Here is a 15764-nt window from a genome sequence, read left to right as displayed (position 1 = left end):
TCCCCTGCTTTGTCAAGTGAATGGTATATGCGCTCTGAGGTTACAGTTAGGATGTCTGCTGTGGAATAGGCTTGCCTAAATCCATGTTGTTGGTCGGTCAGAAGTTTAGCATCTGTAAGGTGATGAACTAGAGCTTGGTTAATTATGGACTCAAATATTTTGGCGAAAAGTGAGAGGAGGCTAATGGGGCGGTAATTTACTGGGTCAGTTCTTTCGCCAGAATTCTTAAAAACAGAAGCAGTTTTCCAGCAGTCCGGAAAGCAAGATTCATTAAGGCATTTGTTGTAAAGTTTGGAGACAACTGGAGCTACTTCAGCGGAGTACTTTTTTAATAGCACAGCCAGGGTGAGATCAGATCCACATGCTTTTGAAGTGTCAAGATTTTTTTATGATAGCATGCACCTGAGAAGGAGTGATTTTCAGATCGTCTAGTGTGGCGTCTGTCCGCAAAGGAAAGTCAGGGAGGAGGTGGTTAGCAGGGTTTAGTGTGGAGTTTGAGGCAAACCGACTGGCAACCATGTTAGCCTTCTCGGTTGCTGAGCAAACAACCTCATGATTGTTGGATAGTGGGGGAATTGTTGATTGCCCACACTACACTGTTGTAGATTTTCCAGAAGTCACGGGTTTCAAATTTCTATGCTTCGATGCATTTTTTAGTGGTCTCTGTAAATTCTCTCTTAGCTGTCGCTATTTCTTTCTTACAGTTATTTCTGGCTTCTATATTTTTCTGTCTGTTTGAACTCGACTTATGTCGGTTAAATCTGCAGTACGCATGCTGCCTTTGCACGATGGCAGCTGCACATGTGGAAGTAAACCATTGGGGAGAGTGGGGCTTGCTATAAAATTTCCGCGTGGGAACATGTGCTTCAATTGCTGTTTGGAACCATTCAGTGGTCTCAATTGCGCACTGTTCAGCAGGAAGTGAAAAGATATTTTGCCATGGAGCGTCTCTGATGAGATCCCTGATGGCTTTTTATAATATCTCATTGTTTTGAACAATGGCTCTTCCATTTTGGCTCTAGAGTTTAGGACGATTTCAACTATTATCACTACATGATCAGCATTCCCAAGTGGGCTGTGGGCATTCATAACACAATCATCAGGAACTGTGGTCAGAAACAGATCTAAAAGTGATGCGTGTTGTTCTTGCTGATCAGGGAAACTGGTTGGGAACGTAACCATCTGTGATAGGAAATGAGATATAGAGAAGCTATGTGTTGTGCTACCAGCTGTGCCTGTGTAAGTAGAAAATCCAAGCCAGTTGTGGTAGACATTGAAGTCACCAAATACATGCACTTGTGCGCTAGTGTTGAGGGAAAGTGCTGTATCTATGCTGTCAGAGACTTTGTTTATTAGGGTACAGTCCTGGGTCAAGGGAGAGTGGTAGAGAAAATAAAAGTAACTAATTTTATGTTGCATGTTAAGTCTAAAGCACATAAAGACTTGACCGTCCGATTCTAGGTTTGTTTCTCTAGTCAAGGGGAAGGGTACTACGAATATAGACTCCAAGCCCGTGCATAAGTCTGTCAGAGTCCTTACGACAGAGTGGGAGATATCCGGGCATGTTAAAGTAGTTAGAGGGGATGGAGGAGTGTAAGTTAGTCTCGCTTAGTGCTAAGATATCCGGGGTGTTTGTTAGGAGAAATGCTTCAACATCATTTAAATTAGTTCTAAGCCCACAGATATTTGTAAATGCAAGCCACAAGGGAGGAAGCAATTTGGTTTTGTTTGAGTTTTGTCCTAGTTTAAGCGTGATTTTATGTATGGATTTAGGTCAGACAGTAACCGATAAGGCTGGTTTTGGTTTCAATTCTAGCTGAGTGCACCCAAGTCATATTTTTTTTTATTTTTACTTTGAAATCATGACTATATTTTAGGTGCAATTAAGTATGATAAGAATTGACTGTATAATAATGAATACAAAATTTGCATAAATTAAAATATCATATTTAAGCATATTTTACAACCAGGCAATGGCAAGCGACCTGCTAGTATTGTTGTATAGTGGGTTTCTGTGTTACATGTGGGATTATATATATGATGTATTTATTGACGTGTGTATATATATATTTATGGTTTGATATATCTGATCGTCTACATATGAACGTGCCTATTGATCATCTTGTGCTTGTTTAATATATAACAATTATAACATTAAGGGACAAATAAGTCTCTGGAATTTTACATCGATCAATGGAGAAACATACCTGGTCCATTTTTTTTGTCTTGATTTGACGGATTCTCAGAAAAGCTGCAAATGAGATAAAGTCTTGGTGGTATTTACAGCAGCTTTATTCTGGATGTTTTCTACCGATCGTGTCTGCTCTCTCTGAGTCCCAACTCTTGGCTAACTGATACATGTCTTTCAAGCTCTCTCATTACATCATTAGTAGATATCACTAAGATAATCACCTGATGTTTTTACATGTCATTATTTCTAAGCTGTCAACTAAATTGTTATAACATTTTCAAATTACATTCCTAAATTTATGTAAATAGATATTTATTCTACATATTTTGATTAATCTATTAAAACATCTTAACATAAATCATTTTATCTGTAAATATTTATTTCGCTATAACATTCTTTCTGACATTTTATTTTTACAAATATTAATAGCAATCATAATAATCGTCAACCAGTACACAACTGGCCAACAGATGGTCTGCAACAAAAAAAGAAAGCTGGTTTTCATTAAACGGAAATGGAATCATGTTGTCTTTCCTAGTGCAATAATTTTATCATTCCACCCTGTAGTATCAAAACTGGAGTCATGGAAGTTCTCAGGCAGCAAATTCTAGATTTTTCTTAGAGGTTTGACACAGGGTTGAGTACTACTGACAAACATATTGTTTTCTTGCAGTCTCCTTTTCTATTCAGTATTTAATCAAAACAAATAGAGACTCAATATAATCATCAAGATTTAGTCGTTCTTTTTTGAAAATGTGATGCAATATGACATAGCCTTTGCTGGAAACATATCAAAAGATTATTACAATTTGAGGGGCTTAATAACATGCCAGACTATACAGATTGTAGACCAACAACCTGTTTTCCTATGCATTGTATATATGTATTGTACTGAGAAGAACTGGCATTTAACCATCCGCCAGATGTTTTCCTTCAGCACCAAAGCCAACAAAGTCTAAGCCATTGTTAGAATGACTTGTTCCTTTGTAGACTAAAGTATGTTTCTGATTCTATGCAGTTTTAGAAGGTTCAACCTCCCAGGCTTTACCTTCTTCCTTTGATAAGGAGTTTATTGCTAATCGCCTGAGATGCCCCATGCTGGAGAATGCATATAGGACTGCCCGGGCATTTATTGCAGACCAGAGTGCTCCTCCTCTAGCTTTTCAAATCCTATTTTCCGAACCTTATGTCACATCATCCCACTGTTGCAAGGAGATAAATAACTTCTGAGAAGAACTGAAGCATTCCTAGCTCAACTAGGTGTTTTAACTTGTTGGCTCTTGAATGAGGAGTATGAAATATCATTGTGAAGTACTTTCTTCATAGTTGTCACTTTGATACCCATCTCTTTCACCATAAATGGAAATAAATTTTGTGCTGCTTACATACCTCTTCCTCTTTGTACTTTTCTTTTTTTCCTCTGTTCATTATTTTTCCTTATTTGTTTATCGTGAAAACATCTATTTTTGATTTTATGTTTTAGATATGGATTATTCTGACTAGTGTTTTCATTTTGAATGTTATTTGCACGTTCCACAAGATGTAACTTCCAACCTTCAGGTGTATCTTGTTGAGCTCTGGCACCTTTCTGTCAAACTCTGGGATCTTTCTGTTGAACACTAACATCTATCTGTCAAACTCTGGCATCTTTCTGTCAAACTCTGGCATCTTTCTGTCAAACTCTGGCATCTTTCTGTCAAACTCTGGCATCTTTCTGTCAAACTCTGGCATCTTTCTGTCAAACTCTGGCATCTTTCTGTCAAACTCTGGCATCTTTCTGTCAAACTCTGGCATCTTTCTACCAAACTCTGGCATCTTTCTGCCAAACTCTTGCATCTTTCTGTCGAACACTAACATCTTTCTGTCGAACACTAACATCTTTCTGTCAAACTCTGGCATCTTTCTGTCGAACGCTGGCATCTTTCTGTTGAACTCTGGCATCTTTCTGCCGAACTCTGGCATCTTTCTGCCGAACTCTTGGATCTTTCTGCCAAACTCTGGGATCTTTCTGTCGAACACTAACATCTTTCTGTCGAACTCTGGGCTCTTTCTGTTGAACTCTGGGCTCTTTCTGTTGAACTCTGGGCTCTTTCTGTTGAACTCTGGGCTCTTTCTGTTGAACTCTGGGCTCTTTCTGTTGAACTCTGGGCTCTTTCTGTTGAACTCTGGGCTCTTTCTGTTGAACTCTGGGCTCTTTCTGTTGAACTCTGGGCTCTTTCTGTTGAACTCTGGGCTCTTTCTGTTGAACTCTGGGCTCTTTCTGTTGAACTCTGGGCTCTTTCTGTTGAACTCTGGGCTCTTTCTGTTGAACTCTGGGCCCTTTCTGTTGAACTCTGGGCCCTTTCTGTTGAACTCTGGGCCCTTTCTGTTGAACTCTGGGCCCTTTCTGTTGAACTCTGTCATCTTTCTGTCAAACTCTAGGATCTGCACAGAATCTCGAATGAACCATTTATTTAATTCCCGAGGGTAACATGCTTTTGTTTGTTAGCCAGGTCCTGGTAAAAGTCAAGTAATTCTCAATTGTATATTTCTATCATACGCACTCAGGATTGCACTTTCAATTCCCAGAAGAATTGTTCCTTACAACTGAATTTTACACCATAATTTTTCCGTTATGCCATAGGGCCTTGCAGAAATTTGTTCAAAATTCTGTGCAGATTCCCAAGTTCAATAAAGATCCAAAATACACCTTAAGAAGGTCAGAGGTTACATCAGCTGAAACGTTGTGCAAATAACACTCAATATGAGAACAGTAGTTCAAATAATTCAAATTATTAATCCTCATCTCAAAAATTTTACATCTTAACAATTTTTATTTTCTAGAAACATCGACGGAAAACAAGTGAATCTCGTAAATCAGAACGCAAAGAACTCGCTTTGCGGAAACATCCGCTCACGGTTATTTTGAACATTGGATGCAAAGGTACCAAAAAAGATTTTATTGTTCATGTTTGCATTCTTGGTTAGTGTATGAATAGTAACGAAACGCTACAATTACCGATTCCGATTCTTTATAAATCTCTAAATATTTAATTATAAAGTTTTTATTCCCTGATTACCGTAAAAAATCACGTTAAATATGCAGATATTTTCTCAAGCATAAAACATGTCGTGGATGATTTATAGATTTTAGTTTTATTGTTAGTTTAAAATCAATAAATATTTACAATTTAATTATTACTACCTGCATTGAAAGGTTTTGTTTTAAGCGAAGTCAAATAAAAAGACAATTAAAGGAATCGTTTTTGGCATCGGAAAATAGGCACAAATTTTTCCATTCCGATACCCCAAAAAGTTCTGATTCCCAATTCCAATCACGATTAATTGTCCCAACTAGTCTGAACCAAGAGAAACATTTTAGAAATATCTAGACTACTCATAATCTGTTGGTTCGGCATTTCTTATATGCATTTAAATATTTGAAAATGTTTTTGTATTTAGAAATTCCATGTTGCAGTTTCGGAACGTTTTTTTTTTGGTAAAAAAAAAAAAGATTTTAATTTGTTTGGTAAAAGTTATATGTTGTATATTTCATTTTTTTTCTTGACTGTTAACTATATTACAATTTTGCCATTTCTTATGTTATCATTGCTGCTGTTTTCAAACGATTATACATGTGAGAAATCTAATGTCACCAATAATATCATTTGTTATTTATTATGAAACTAGTGGGGGTACCTGGCGTTGCCCGCATGTGGAGATGGGGGTGGGGAGTAAATAACAGTAGGGAGTCCTGGTGGAAAGAAGTGTTAAAAAAAATGGTAGTAGTGAAGGTGGGGGTCAAAACGACAGTCGGCAGCCCATGTGTTAAAAAAAAATGGTAATGGGGGGGGATCAAAACAACAGTAGGCAGCCAGGGTGGAGAGAGGTATTTAAAAAAAAAAAAAAGTGGTAGTAGGCTCGGACCCGTGATGTGAAGGCGGAAGGATCAATGTTTAAAACGATACCGTTTTCCTCAGGATCCGTTGCCTCTGTCAAAAGTTTTTGCGAGACATACAAACATACACACATTTTGCCTTTTATATATATAGACTAGCGAGGGGTACCCGGCATTGCCTGGGTGTTTGTAGGAGGGTGTGGTGTTAAATAAAAAAGAAGCGGGGGGTGGGGGGGATCAAAGCCGAACCCTTTAGGCGAAGTTTGAAAATAAAATCGGCCAGTCAGAAGTGAAAGATGTTTGAAAATCGTTGAGCGTTACGACGACGACGATGACAGCATTGTTATAAGCGAAGTAAGAAAAGAAAACAACGTTTTAATTAAGGGGGGGGGTAAAACAAAAAAAATAACGTAAGGCAAACGAACAAACATTACGTGAAAAATGGCTTAAATAATACAGGGTTCAATATTTAAATTTAAAAAATCAAAAAAAAAAAAAAACATCTCACGCCACGATTCAAACCCAAAACGTTTAGATAATGAACCAACCCCTTAACTACCTGCGCTAAAGCAGCGTATATAAAGTCTGTTCGGTTTATCAACTATTTAAAATCAGGTCACGACGTCATGACCTCATCTGACGCATGCGTTGTTGACCCTCCCCCTGTCGAATCTGTCTAGACATTTCTCTCTCTCTCTCTCTCTTCGTCTGCCTTACTCTAAAGACTGGAAAATGGCATCTGGCTGTTTTTATTTAAAAAAAAAACTTTGATCGTTAATATTTTTTGTAAGCATATTTTTTTTTTTACTTCACTTTTTTTTTACTTTATTTTTCGTTTAACTATTGTATCTACCTATTTTGAATTACCTTTGGTAACGTTGCCATAGCGTAGAAGTTCATAGTTTAGCTTTAATTAATTTTTTTTTTACCGATAACAACATTTTTAAATTGTAAATTCCGACGGCCATTAGAGGTTGCTGACATCAAGATCACGTGACATGACTCAGTGGGTTTTAAATACAAGTTGACCCAAAATAAACGGCTGCGTGTATACTTTAAGTATAAGAGATGGCGGCCGTATTTTTTGGGGCAGTTGTAAATCGATTTAAAAATATGTAATGTTTAACATTAAAATGTCACTTTTTTTGCAGAAAATCGATCAGTTGACGCACTTCTGATGGTCACTTTGGGCCGATTTTTCGATATTTGTCATCCGGAGGGTGGGGCTTTCATATGAGACCAAGTTTGTGAATTTTTGTTGTGTCTGTCGAAAGTTTTTAGCAGACACACAAACATACATACATACAAACACACACACACACACACACACACACACACATACATTTTCGCTTTTATATATATATAGAAGACTAGCAGGGGTGCTCAGGTGTTTGTAAGTGTTAAAATAAAAAGGCTGGAGCCTGTACCGCGAAAGAGGAAAAGAATGTGAAAAAGAGAGTTGGTAATTAACTTTTGCCCGCATGACGAAAGGTAAACTAAAAAAAAACAGATAGAGTTAGTTGGTTTTTGTTAATGTTAAACCTATGTTGTTATTCAAGGTTTTCTCTCTCTATCAGAGGTGTCCAAATAGATAGAGAGAGAAAACCTTGAATAACAACATAGGTTTAACATTAACAAAAGCCAACTAAGAATTGTCCTAGTGACATATGGCCGAGTGGTCCTAGACGTTGTATCAAAGTTTACAGTTACCCAAAGGTGCTGAGTTCAATCCTGAACGAAGGCAGTGAAAAAGTAACATTGAAAAACAGAGAATCAGCAACTATGTCCCAAAGCCTAGCTGGAGTCCGAACACGGTACCCCCGTAATAATAATAAAGGGTTGGGTTCGAGACTCCTAACAAACCGTTCACCTGACGAAGGCCGGAGGGCAAAACGGCCGAAACGTTGTGACAATAACAACCAAGATGAGGAAGTCAGTCCGACAATCTCAATCAATGAAAACAACTCATCTCAAAAATACAGACAATGTCTCTCAGAATCTAACCAACGTGAGAACCCAGATGCAAAAAGCCTTTCGCAGACATACACAAATGCGTGTGCCCCCATTTTGCCTTTTATATAATAGACTAGCCTGGGTGTTTGGAGGTGGGTATTGAGCAAAAAAAAAAAAAAACCTGATAATAGGCAAGTAGGCTCGAACCCGTGACGCGAAGGCGGAAAAGAAAGTGGAGGTGTGTGTAAAGGTGTTGGTTGAGCAAAAAAAAAAGGAAAATTGTGAGCGCAAAGAAAAAAAAATAGGAGCAGTAAGCAGGCTCGAATCCGTAACGTGATGAAAAAAAATAAATATCACGGGCGGTCAAAATAATGCCTTTTATGTGATGTCATTTACGCAAGCTTTGAATGACTTGCAAAAAATGTCAGTGAAAAAAAATGACCCTCCCTGTAGAAAACTGCCCAGTTGAGGGTGAAGGAATTAATGTTTTTGGCCAGTTTTTTAATAAGAGTCGGGCTTCAAAAGGATACCGAACTCATGAAAATCCGTTGCCTCTGTCAAAAGTTTTAGGCATACATACATACATACATACATTTAAACAGACAGGTGAGATTTATATTATAGACTTGCCTGGGTGTTTGGAGGTGTGTGTTGAGCAACAAAAAAAAAGTGGTCGTAGGCATTTTCCCATTTAGATATTTTCTACTCCTATTTTGACATTTTTTGCCCTCACTCCGGTTTGACATTTTTTTCTCTTCCATTTTGACATTTTTTTATCTTTCCTTTTGACATTTTTAATCTCACATTCTGATATTTTACTCCACTTTCCATTTTGACATTTTTTTCTTTTCCACTGTTTGATCTTTGATTTTGCGATATTTTTTTTTTTTTTTTACCCTTTCGTCCATTTTGACATTTTTTTACACCTTCTCTATTTTGACATTTCCCCCTTCATTTTGATATTTTTTCCTTTTCCATTTTTGACATTTTTTTTTTATTTATTTTTTTGTAGATGGCAGTTCAGTAGTTTTGACTTTTAGTTATGTCCTCATGTTAAACATCATTACAGTTGCAGCCAAGATTCACCCAGGACCCCATGCCATCACACATTCCATTTGTGGAGGGTAATTACCGTTATCTATATATTCAAAGACTATGGCATGTCATGTTTGCACATAAGTTATTAGCTTTCACACACATTTAAATAAAAATTAGGAAAATTAGATCATACGGAATCACTGGTAGAATACTTAACATAATTAAATCCTTCTTAGATGAGAGAAAAATCCAGGTTGTCCCCGACAGTCGTACATCTAAACAATATGATATAAATGCGGGAGTGCCTCAGGAGTCTATCCTTGGGCCTCTATTGTTCCTAATATTCGTAAATGATCTCCCCGACAAAATTGCCTCTGAGATGGGTATATATGCTGATGACACCACACTCTATAACAGGTATGACAGGAAAACAAATGAACACATATCTAAAGAAATGGCAAAAACACTAGAGGATGACCTCCAATCTATAGTGGAATGGGGACAAAAATGGATGGTCACATTCAATGCTGCCAAGACTAAACTTGTTTCCTTCAATAATTACAAGAAACCTTCTCTGCCACTAATAGCAATGGCCAGTGACTCTTTATCTGAGAGCACATCTTTCAAACTGCTTGGCCTAACGTTCACAGGAAACATGAATTGGAACAATTACATTGAAAGCATTGCCAGGGCCGCTGCGAAAAAGGTAGGCTCTCTCTACCGTGCTAGAAAACTACTAACAACCGAAAGTATCCTGTACCTCTATAAGGCCACCATTCGCCCATGTATGGAATACTGCTGTCACATTTGTGCTGGTGCATCTGCTACTAGTCTCTCACTCCTAGACAAGGTTCAAAAGAGAGTCGCCAATCTGAACTGTCATCTAAGCTTCAGCCTCTGTCCCATCGACGAAACGTTGCATCCCTCTGCCTGTTCTACAAGTATTTTAATGATGAATGCTCTGGCGAACTGCAGACACTTGTGCCCCTACGACGTACACACCCTCAACAAACCCGACAGGCAGCTAAATCCCACCCCCACGCAGTAGAGATCCCTAGATGTAAAAGATCTTTCTACTCCAGTAGACTCTGGTATTCCATTCCAGGTCCCTGCTTCCCCAACTGTACTGACATGCAGAAGTTCAAGTGTAACGTGAACCAACATCTTGCTACCCAAATCCCAACATAGTGCCCCAGTAGTTGTTTCCCCTGATAGTAGCCCCCTACACCAAAGTGGCAATGTTCCTTGTTTAGGGTGAAAATGTGATAAAAAAAAAAAAGAGATCAACCAATTAGCAAAGATTTGTGAAAACTAGAATAGTAGTATGATATATTATTAAGAAGTTCATTTTTTTTAAGTTTGTCTGTTCGTACACAAATAGAAACATGATTGGTTGACAAATAAAAGGAATAGGCAGAATACACATGAGGAAGGTAGTTTTCATCAATACTTGTAAGTTTGAATTTCAAGTAAAAAATATTTTTAACTAAGTATGTGTTTTAAAAATCATTAAAAAAAATTGATATTGAAATTAATATTCAAAAATCATTATGAATTTTTTTTTTTTTAACTAAGTACCTTTTTATCTTTCTTGGTAATCCACAAAAAGTAGGCATAAGATATATTTGGCATTAGTTCAAACTCAATTTATTATTTATTTTTCCTTGAAAACACAATTTCTAACCCTTTTTGCCAATAAAAAAATATAAATGCATTCATCATAATTACTTAATCTCTTATTATTAAGTAATTTTTTTTTTCTCACAAATATTTTTCTTTATACTATCAATAAAGGTTTGGTAACAATGCAAATCGACAAACCTAGGTATTTTAGCAACACTGCTCAAGCAACGAATCAATATAGGAAATTATTTTTATAAGGCAACTTAATAAGTGAGCTGAAGTGGAGGTGAGGCTTGTTACTCTTCCGTTGAGAAGCTGGCGAGCAACAAAATGATTGACCTGAACATCAGCTCCAACCTGTCAAAGGAGTACTACCATGTTCTATAGATCATAGACCTGTAGCCATGTACGATGTTAACAAAGCCATGTACTATGCATATTAACTGAATGTACTGATTTTGTAACAGTAAGAAATCGATTCTACAAAGAAAACAATATTAAAGAGTTATTTGATAAAAACAATCCCCACACCATACTCTCATATCTTAAAAAAATTGGCCTTTATAAAAAAATTTAAAAAGAACCCTTTATACAACGGTCCTGGATATGACCTAAAACTACACAGCTTGCGGGCCTTGGGGAGTGTGGAGCCACCCTTTAATTGCCATTGCTCCCAGGTCCACTCTGACCCGGAGTGATAGTACCTGTTAGGGTCCCAACTATGGGTTAAATAGAATCCGACTTAAAAAACAAATATACCCCATTAAAAATCGTTCCTCAAAATAACTAGATTCGGCATTAAATAACCTGAAAAGGGTTGATATGCTGTAAAACAAAAACAACCAATGTTACTATGTTAGCAAAGCCATGCGCTCTGTTAACGAAGCTATGCACCATGTTAACGAAGCCGTGCACCATGTTAACGAATCCCCGTACCATGTTAACGAAGCCGTGTACCATGTTAACAAATCCCCGTACCATGTTAACGAATCCCTGTACTATGTTAACAAAGCAATAAAAACTAAGTAAACGAACAGTTATGAATTGGTACAAATTAAATACTTACTCGAAAGCTGCTTGTTTTCCCAAATCTCATAGTAGCTGAAAAGTCATCAAAATAAAGCATGAATTTATCAGTCCCTTAGTTTCCGTGTTCAACCATTTTACCAAGTTATTCTTTTCTTGTGTTATACAAAAAAATGTTATTTGTGTTCTCAGAGATTTGCTGTCTCCTGACAAATTCTTGTCCTATCTGTATCCTGGTGATCATGGGTGTGATACTCCCAATCCAGCCAATCAGTACGTCCTGAGAAAACTCGGGTGAGTCTCCTTTCTTTATTTTTCATGCAAATGTTCTTTTTTTCCTTTCTTGTGGCTAGAATAAGAAAACTTGCAAAATAATCTTGTTTTTTAACGTATATATATCTGCTAAAAATGACATTATTTTTGTACCAACCTAATACCTTTTTTTTTTTTTTTTTTCCTATGGACTGTTTTTCTTCTACCTATAACCTTCATCTTTTCAGAACTAATGTTAATAGGCATCTCCCGTCTGAAGTAAAAAGTGAACCTTGCTTTTACATTCGACAGACTTGTTACTTTCACTCCTTTTATTTTGTCCATTAGTCCTCACATTCCATGAACAATATTTCTGACCAAAGGAGAAAAATTGCTGTTTTCTGGGTTGGAATTATTGCTCTAACACTAATCAAAGCTCCTTACATCAAGTGTAGAGCGATTTTCAGATAAAAAAATCTTTTGTTCTTTTAAGTTTCTTAAATCAAGTGGCTATGTCTTGAGCAATTTCTATTTTTAAAAAAATGGTATATTTTAGCATGTATTTTATGTTATTAAAGTATTAAAAAAAGCAAATCATTTTTTTTTTTTGTACTTGTATATTATTCAGTTTCAAATAAATGCATTTTCGGTAAAAACATTATGTACTTACATGTCGTGTCAAAATTAGTAAAAAAAAAAAAAAAATCCAAAACCTATGAAAAATGATCGAGTAGAAAAATAATCTATATATATAAGAGCGAAAATGTATGTATGTATGTACGCTTTTCCTCGATGTCCACAAAAGGCTTCTTTCAGAGAAGCGCTCGCTCGCTTCGCAACTTAAAACTTTTTATATCATCTATAAATTGTAATATCTCACACTTAACCACGGAGCTCGCCTGTCTATATAATTTTATTGACTTTCAAACGTTAATTATTCCACATTTCCCGCATCGGCACGCATTACATTCTGTTTTCGGTATAAACAAAAAGCGAAACTCTACTCTAATCACCGCCAGAGCCAGTGGTCTCTAGAGAGCTAAGTAACGTTTGTTCAATGTTGACTTCGTCATATCAGACAGTAGCTTTCATTTCGAGACGAGAAACAGGGAGCTGGTTTTCCCCAAACTTAATTAAAAACAAACAAACTGATTTATTTATTTATTTAAAAACTGTCCTGCACAAAATCGTAACTGCTAATTAGCTATCGCCGTCATGTCAATCAAAAACGCGCACCTGTTTTTTTTGGGGTTTTTTTTCACACTTTACTATTTTCCAACTGCGCGTCATCAAGGCTTCGTTTTTTTTTATGGGCACCTGTCTTTTTTCAAATTTTAGGCTTCGGGTTTTTTGCACACACACACCTACAAACACTCGGGCAACGCCATGTACCCCTCGCTAGTTACAAATAAAAATAAAATTTATTGAGTTTTATTATATTTGTAATTGTTCATTATCGTGACCAATTCTGTATAACAAAATGACTTATCTCCCCTGTTTTCAGTTAACATCCACCATTTAAAAATAGAAAATGGCAGATTGATATTTTTGTTAAAAATAATTCCAATAATTTTAAAAATATCTACTTTATCATTTTTTGTATTTAAAAAATTTTTTTTACTAATTTCAACATGACACGTAAGTATGTAGTAGCGTTTTTACCTAAAATGTATTTTATGAAATCAAATGATACTTCATAAACACCATTTTTCTTAATGATTTTTTATAGTTTTAATCCTAACCCTAATCCGTTTCTTTTAATGTTATTTATAGTTTAGGAGATTTCAGTCAACACCTGAACGACATTGGGCGTCCATATATGTGGGCCCAATGGCTTGCCGGGTTGCAATTTCTCAACGATGACGTTAAAAATGGAATTTCCCTGAGTGCCAGTCACATGCAAAAGACTATTGAATTGTTGCGTCATCGTATCAAAGCCAGACTCTCTTTGCTCAAACAACTCGTCTCATTGGGTAAGTACAACATGAAACCTATTATCTCCATCATCCGCGCAGCCTCATCTAGCCTCTTTGCTTCACGTAAAGAAAAGAATCTTTTACAAAAATCACACATTCCTTGAGAAAAAAGGGAAGTTTCATTTTGTGTACCATGTGAACAACTTTCTAAAAAATTGTTTTGATCTGAATCCAACTCATCAAAAAAAAAAAAACTGAATGAAATTTTCAATCTGATGAATCCAAATCAAATATTTGAATCCAAATCAAATATTTGAATCCAAATCAAATATTTGAATCCAAATCAAATATTTGAATCCAAATCAAATATCTAAAAAAAAAAAAAAAAAAAAAAAAACTTTAACATCTACTAGAAAATTTGACACACTTCATAAATAAACAATAATAAAGGAGGAAAAGAATTATATACTTACTAGCAGCATTATCGGCATTGCCCGGTCGTAAAATACGTTTAAATGTATTTTGATTAATCTAGATTTCATATTTATTATTATATTATATTGGATCCAATATATAATAGTGATTAAAAATGAAAAAAGAATGACTTGTGTGCCACCACAGAGAATCAAAACCAACAATTTACTTACAACTTACAATTTACTTTTTCCTTCGACGTTAATGCCTGAGCTATGAAGACATGTTTGCTGCGAATCTAAAAATTAAAACATGAATCAATAGCTATTACGTTATGCATGCATATTCGTAATGCTATCATTCAACCTTCACCTGGCAAATTTCATTTTTAAAATTTTCACACTTTTGCACCAATTTTCCCCAGCTAAAACTCAAATATAAGTTTAACATGGGTTCGAATATTAAGTTTCATATCTGTAGACCAAAAACTGACAGAGGAATTTGGTAGAGAAATTGTTTTAATAAATATATATACGCATACATAAATATATAGAAAAAGTTTTATGTTTACTACGCAAGTATAAATCATGTAGAATATCTGCATTAATATAATTACATGTTAACTAAAGATGATCATCCCATAAAAAACCGAAAAAGCTAATAGGGAATTAATTAAAATGAATGTTTAAAAGAATATGCAAATTAGCTAGATCTTTTGTAGATGAATGCAATTTCACGACCCATATATAACAAAGTTGTATTTTCTTTTTAAATAAATAGAAAGTTTTTAATATGAATATCAATACGCAAAAAAAAAGACAAGTTTTTTAGAGTATAGACACACACACACACACACACACATACAATCAATACTTATCACTTTGGACATTTTTCAGCATGAAATGACCAAGGTTGTAATGTCTTCAAAATTAACCAATCAATCAAGAAACTTTTATGAAAATCATACTTTTTTTTCTTAAAGATTTTTTTTTTTTTTTTTTTTTTTTTTTTACAAAGGCATCACCACATTATCAAGGCCCAGAGGCCACTCAAGGATAAGGGTTAAAGAGTGTACAGTAGAAGTTGGTCAATATAGTAATCATTAGTAATGAAAATTTGGTAAATTTAATAACTTATATGGAACGGCTCATCAAGAACTTATTTACTTTAGACTTGAACAAAACCATATTGTAGTCAGCCGGAAAGCAGGAAAACGGAAGACAATTCCACAGGCGTGCAGTTCTAAGAAAGAAGCTTTGTTCATGGAATCTACGTTTAGGTTTAGGCACAGATAAAGAGTGGGGGAAATTATTGATAGTGTTTACAGCTAGACGAGTGTTTCTTGTGAAAGTTTGGCGAGGGGGGACCATAGATTGAAGCTCAGTTGAACACTTTCCATGAAAATAACGATACATCAGAGACAAACTCGCAACATCTCTTCTGTGAGATAGAGGTTGCAAGGAGGAGAAAAGGA

At 35.8% G+C, this 15764-nt stretch overlaps 1 protein-coding gene across 1 annotated transcript in view; it reads left to right on the top strand.

Moving 5' to 3' along the window:
• LOC145246833 (THO complex subunit 5 homolog A-like) overlaps window positions 1-15764 on the top strand; it is a 61466-nt gene that overhangs the window by 33666 nt on the left and 12036 nt on the right. Inside the window, exons 11-14 of the mRNA XM_080108670.1 lie at window positions 5015-5114; window positions 9034-9145; window positions 11901-12002; window positions 13734-13933. Of these exons, the coding sequence (XP_079964796.1) occupies window positions 5015-5114; window positions 9034-9145; window positions 11901-12002; window positions 13734-13933 (514 nt within the window). The remainder of the gene's footprint in view (window positions 1-5014; window positions 5115-9033; window positions 9146-11900; window positions 12003-13733; window positions 13934-15764) is intronic.

The sequence above is a fragment of the Euprymna scolopes genome, chromosome 24, assembly GCF_053919585.1.
Source record: "Euprymna scolopes isolate OS-2025 chromosome 24, ASM5391958v1, whole genome shotgun sequence".
Taxonomy (NCBI): Eukaryota; Metazoa; Mollusca; class Cephalopoda; order Sepiida; family Sepiolidae; genus Euprymna; species Euprymna scolopes.
Note: the sequence above shows the minus strand (reverse complement) of the source record. Positions and strands in the feature narration are given on the sequence as shown.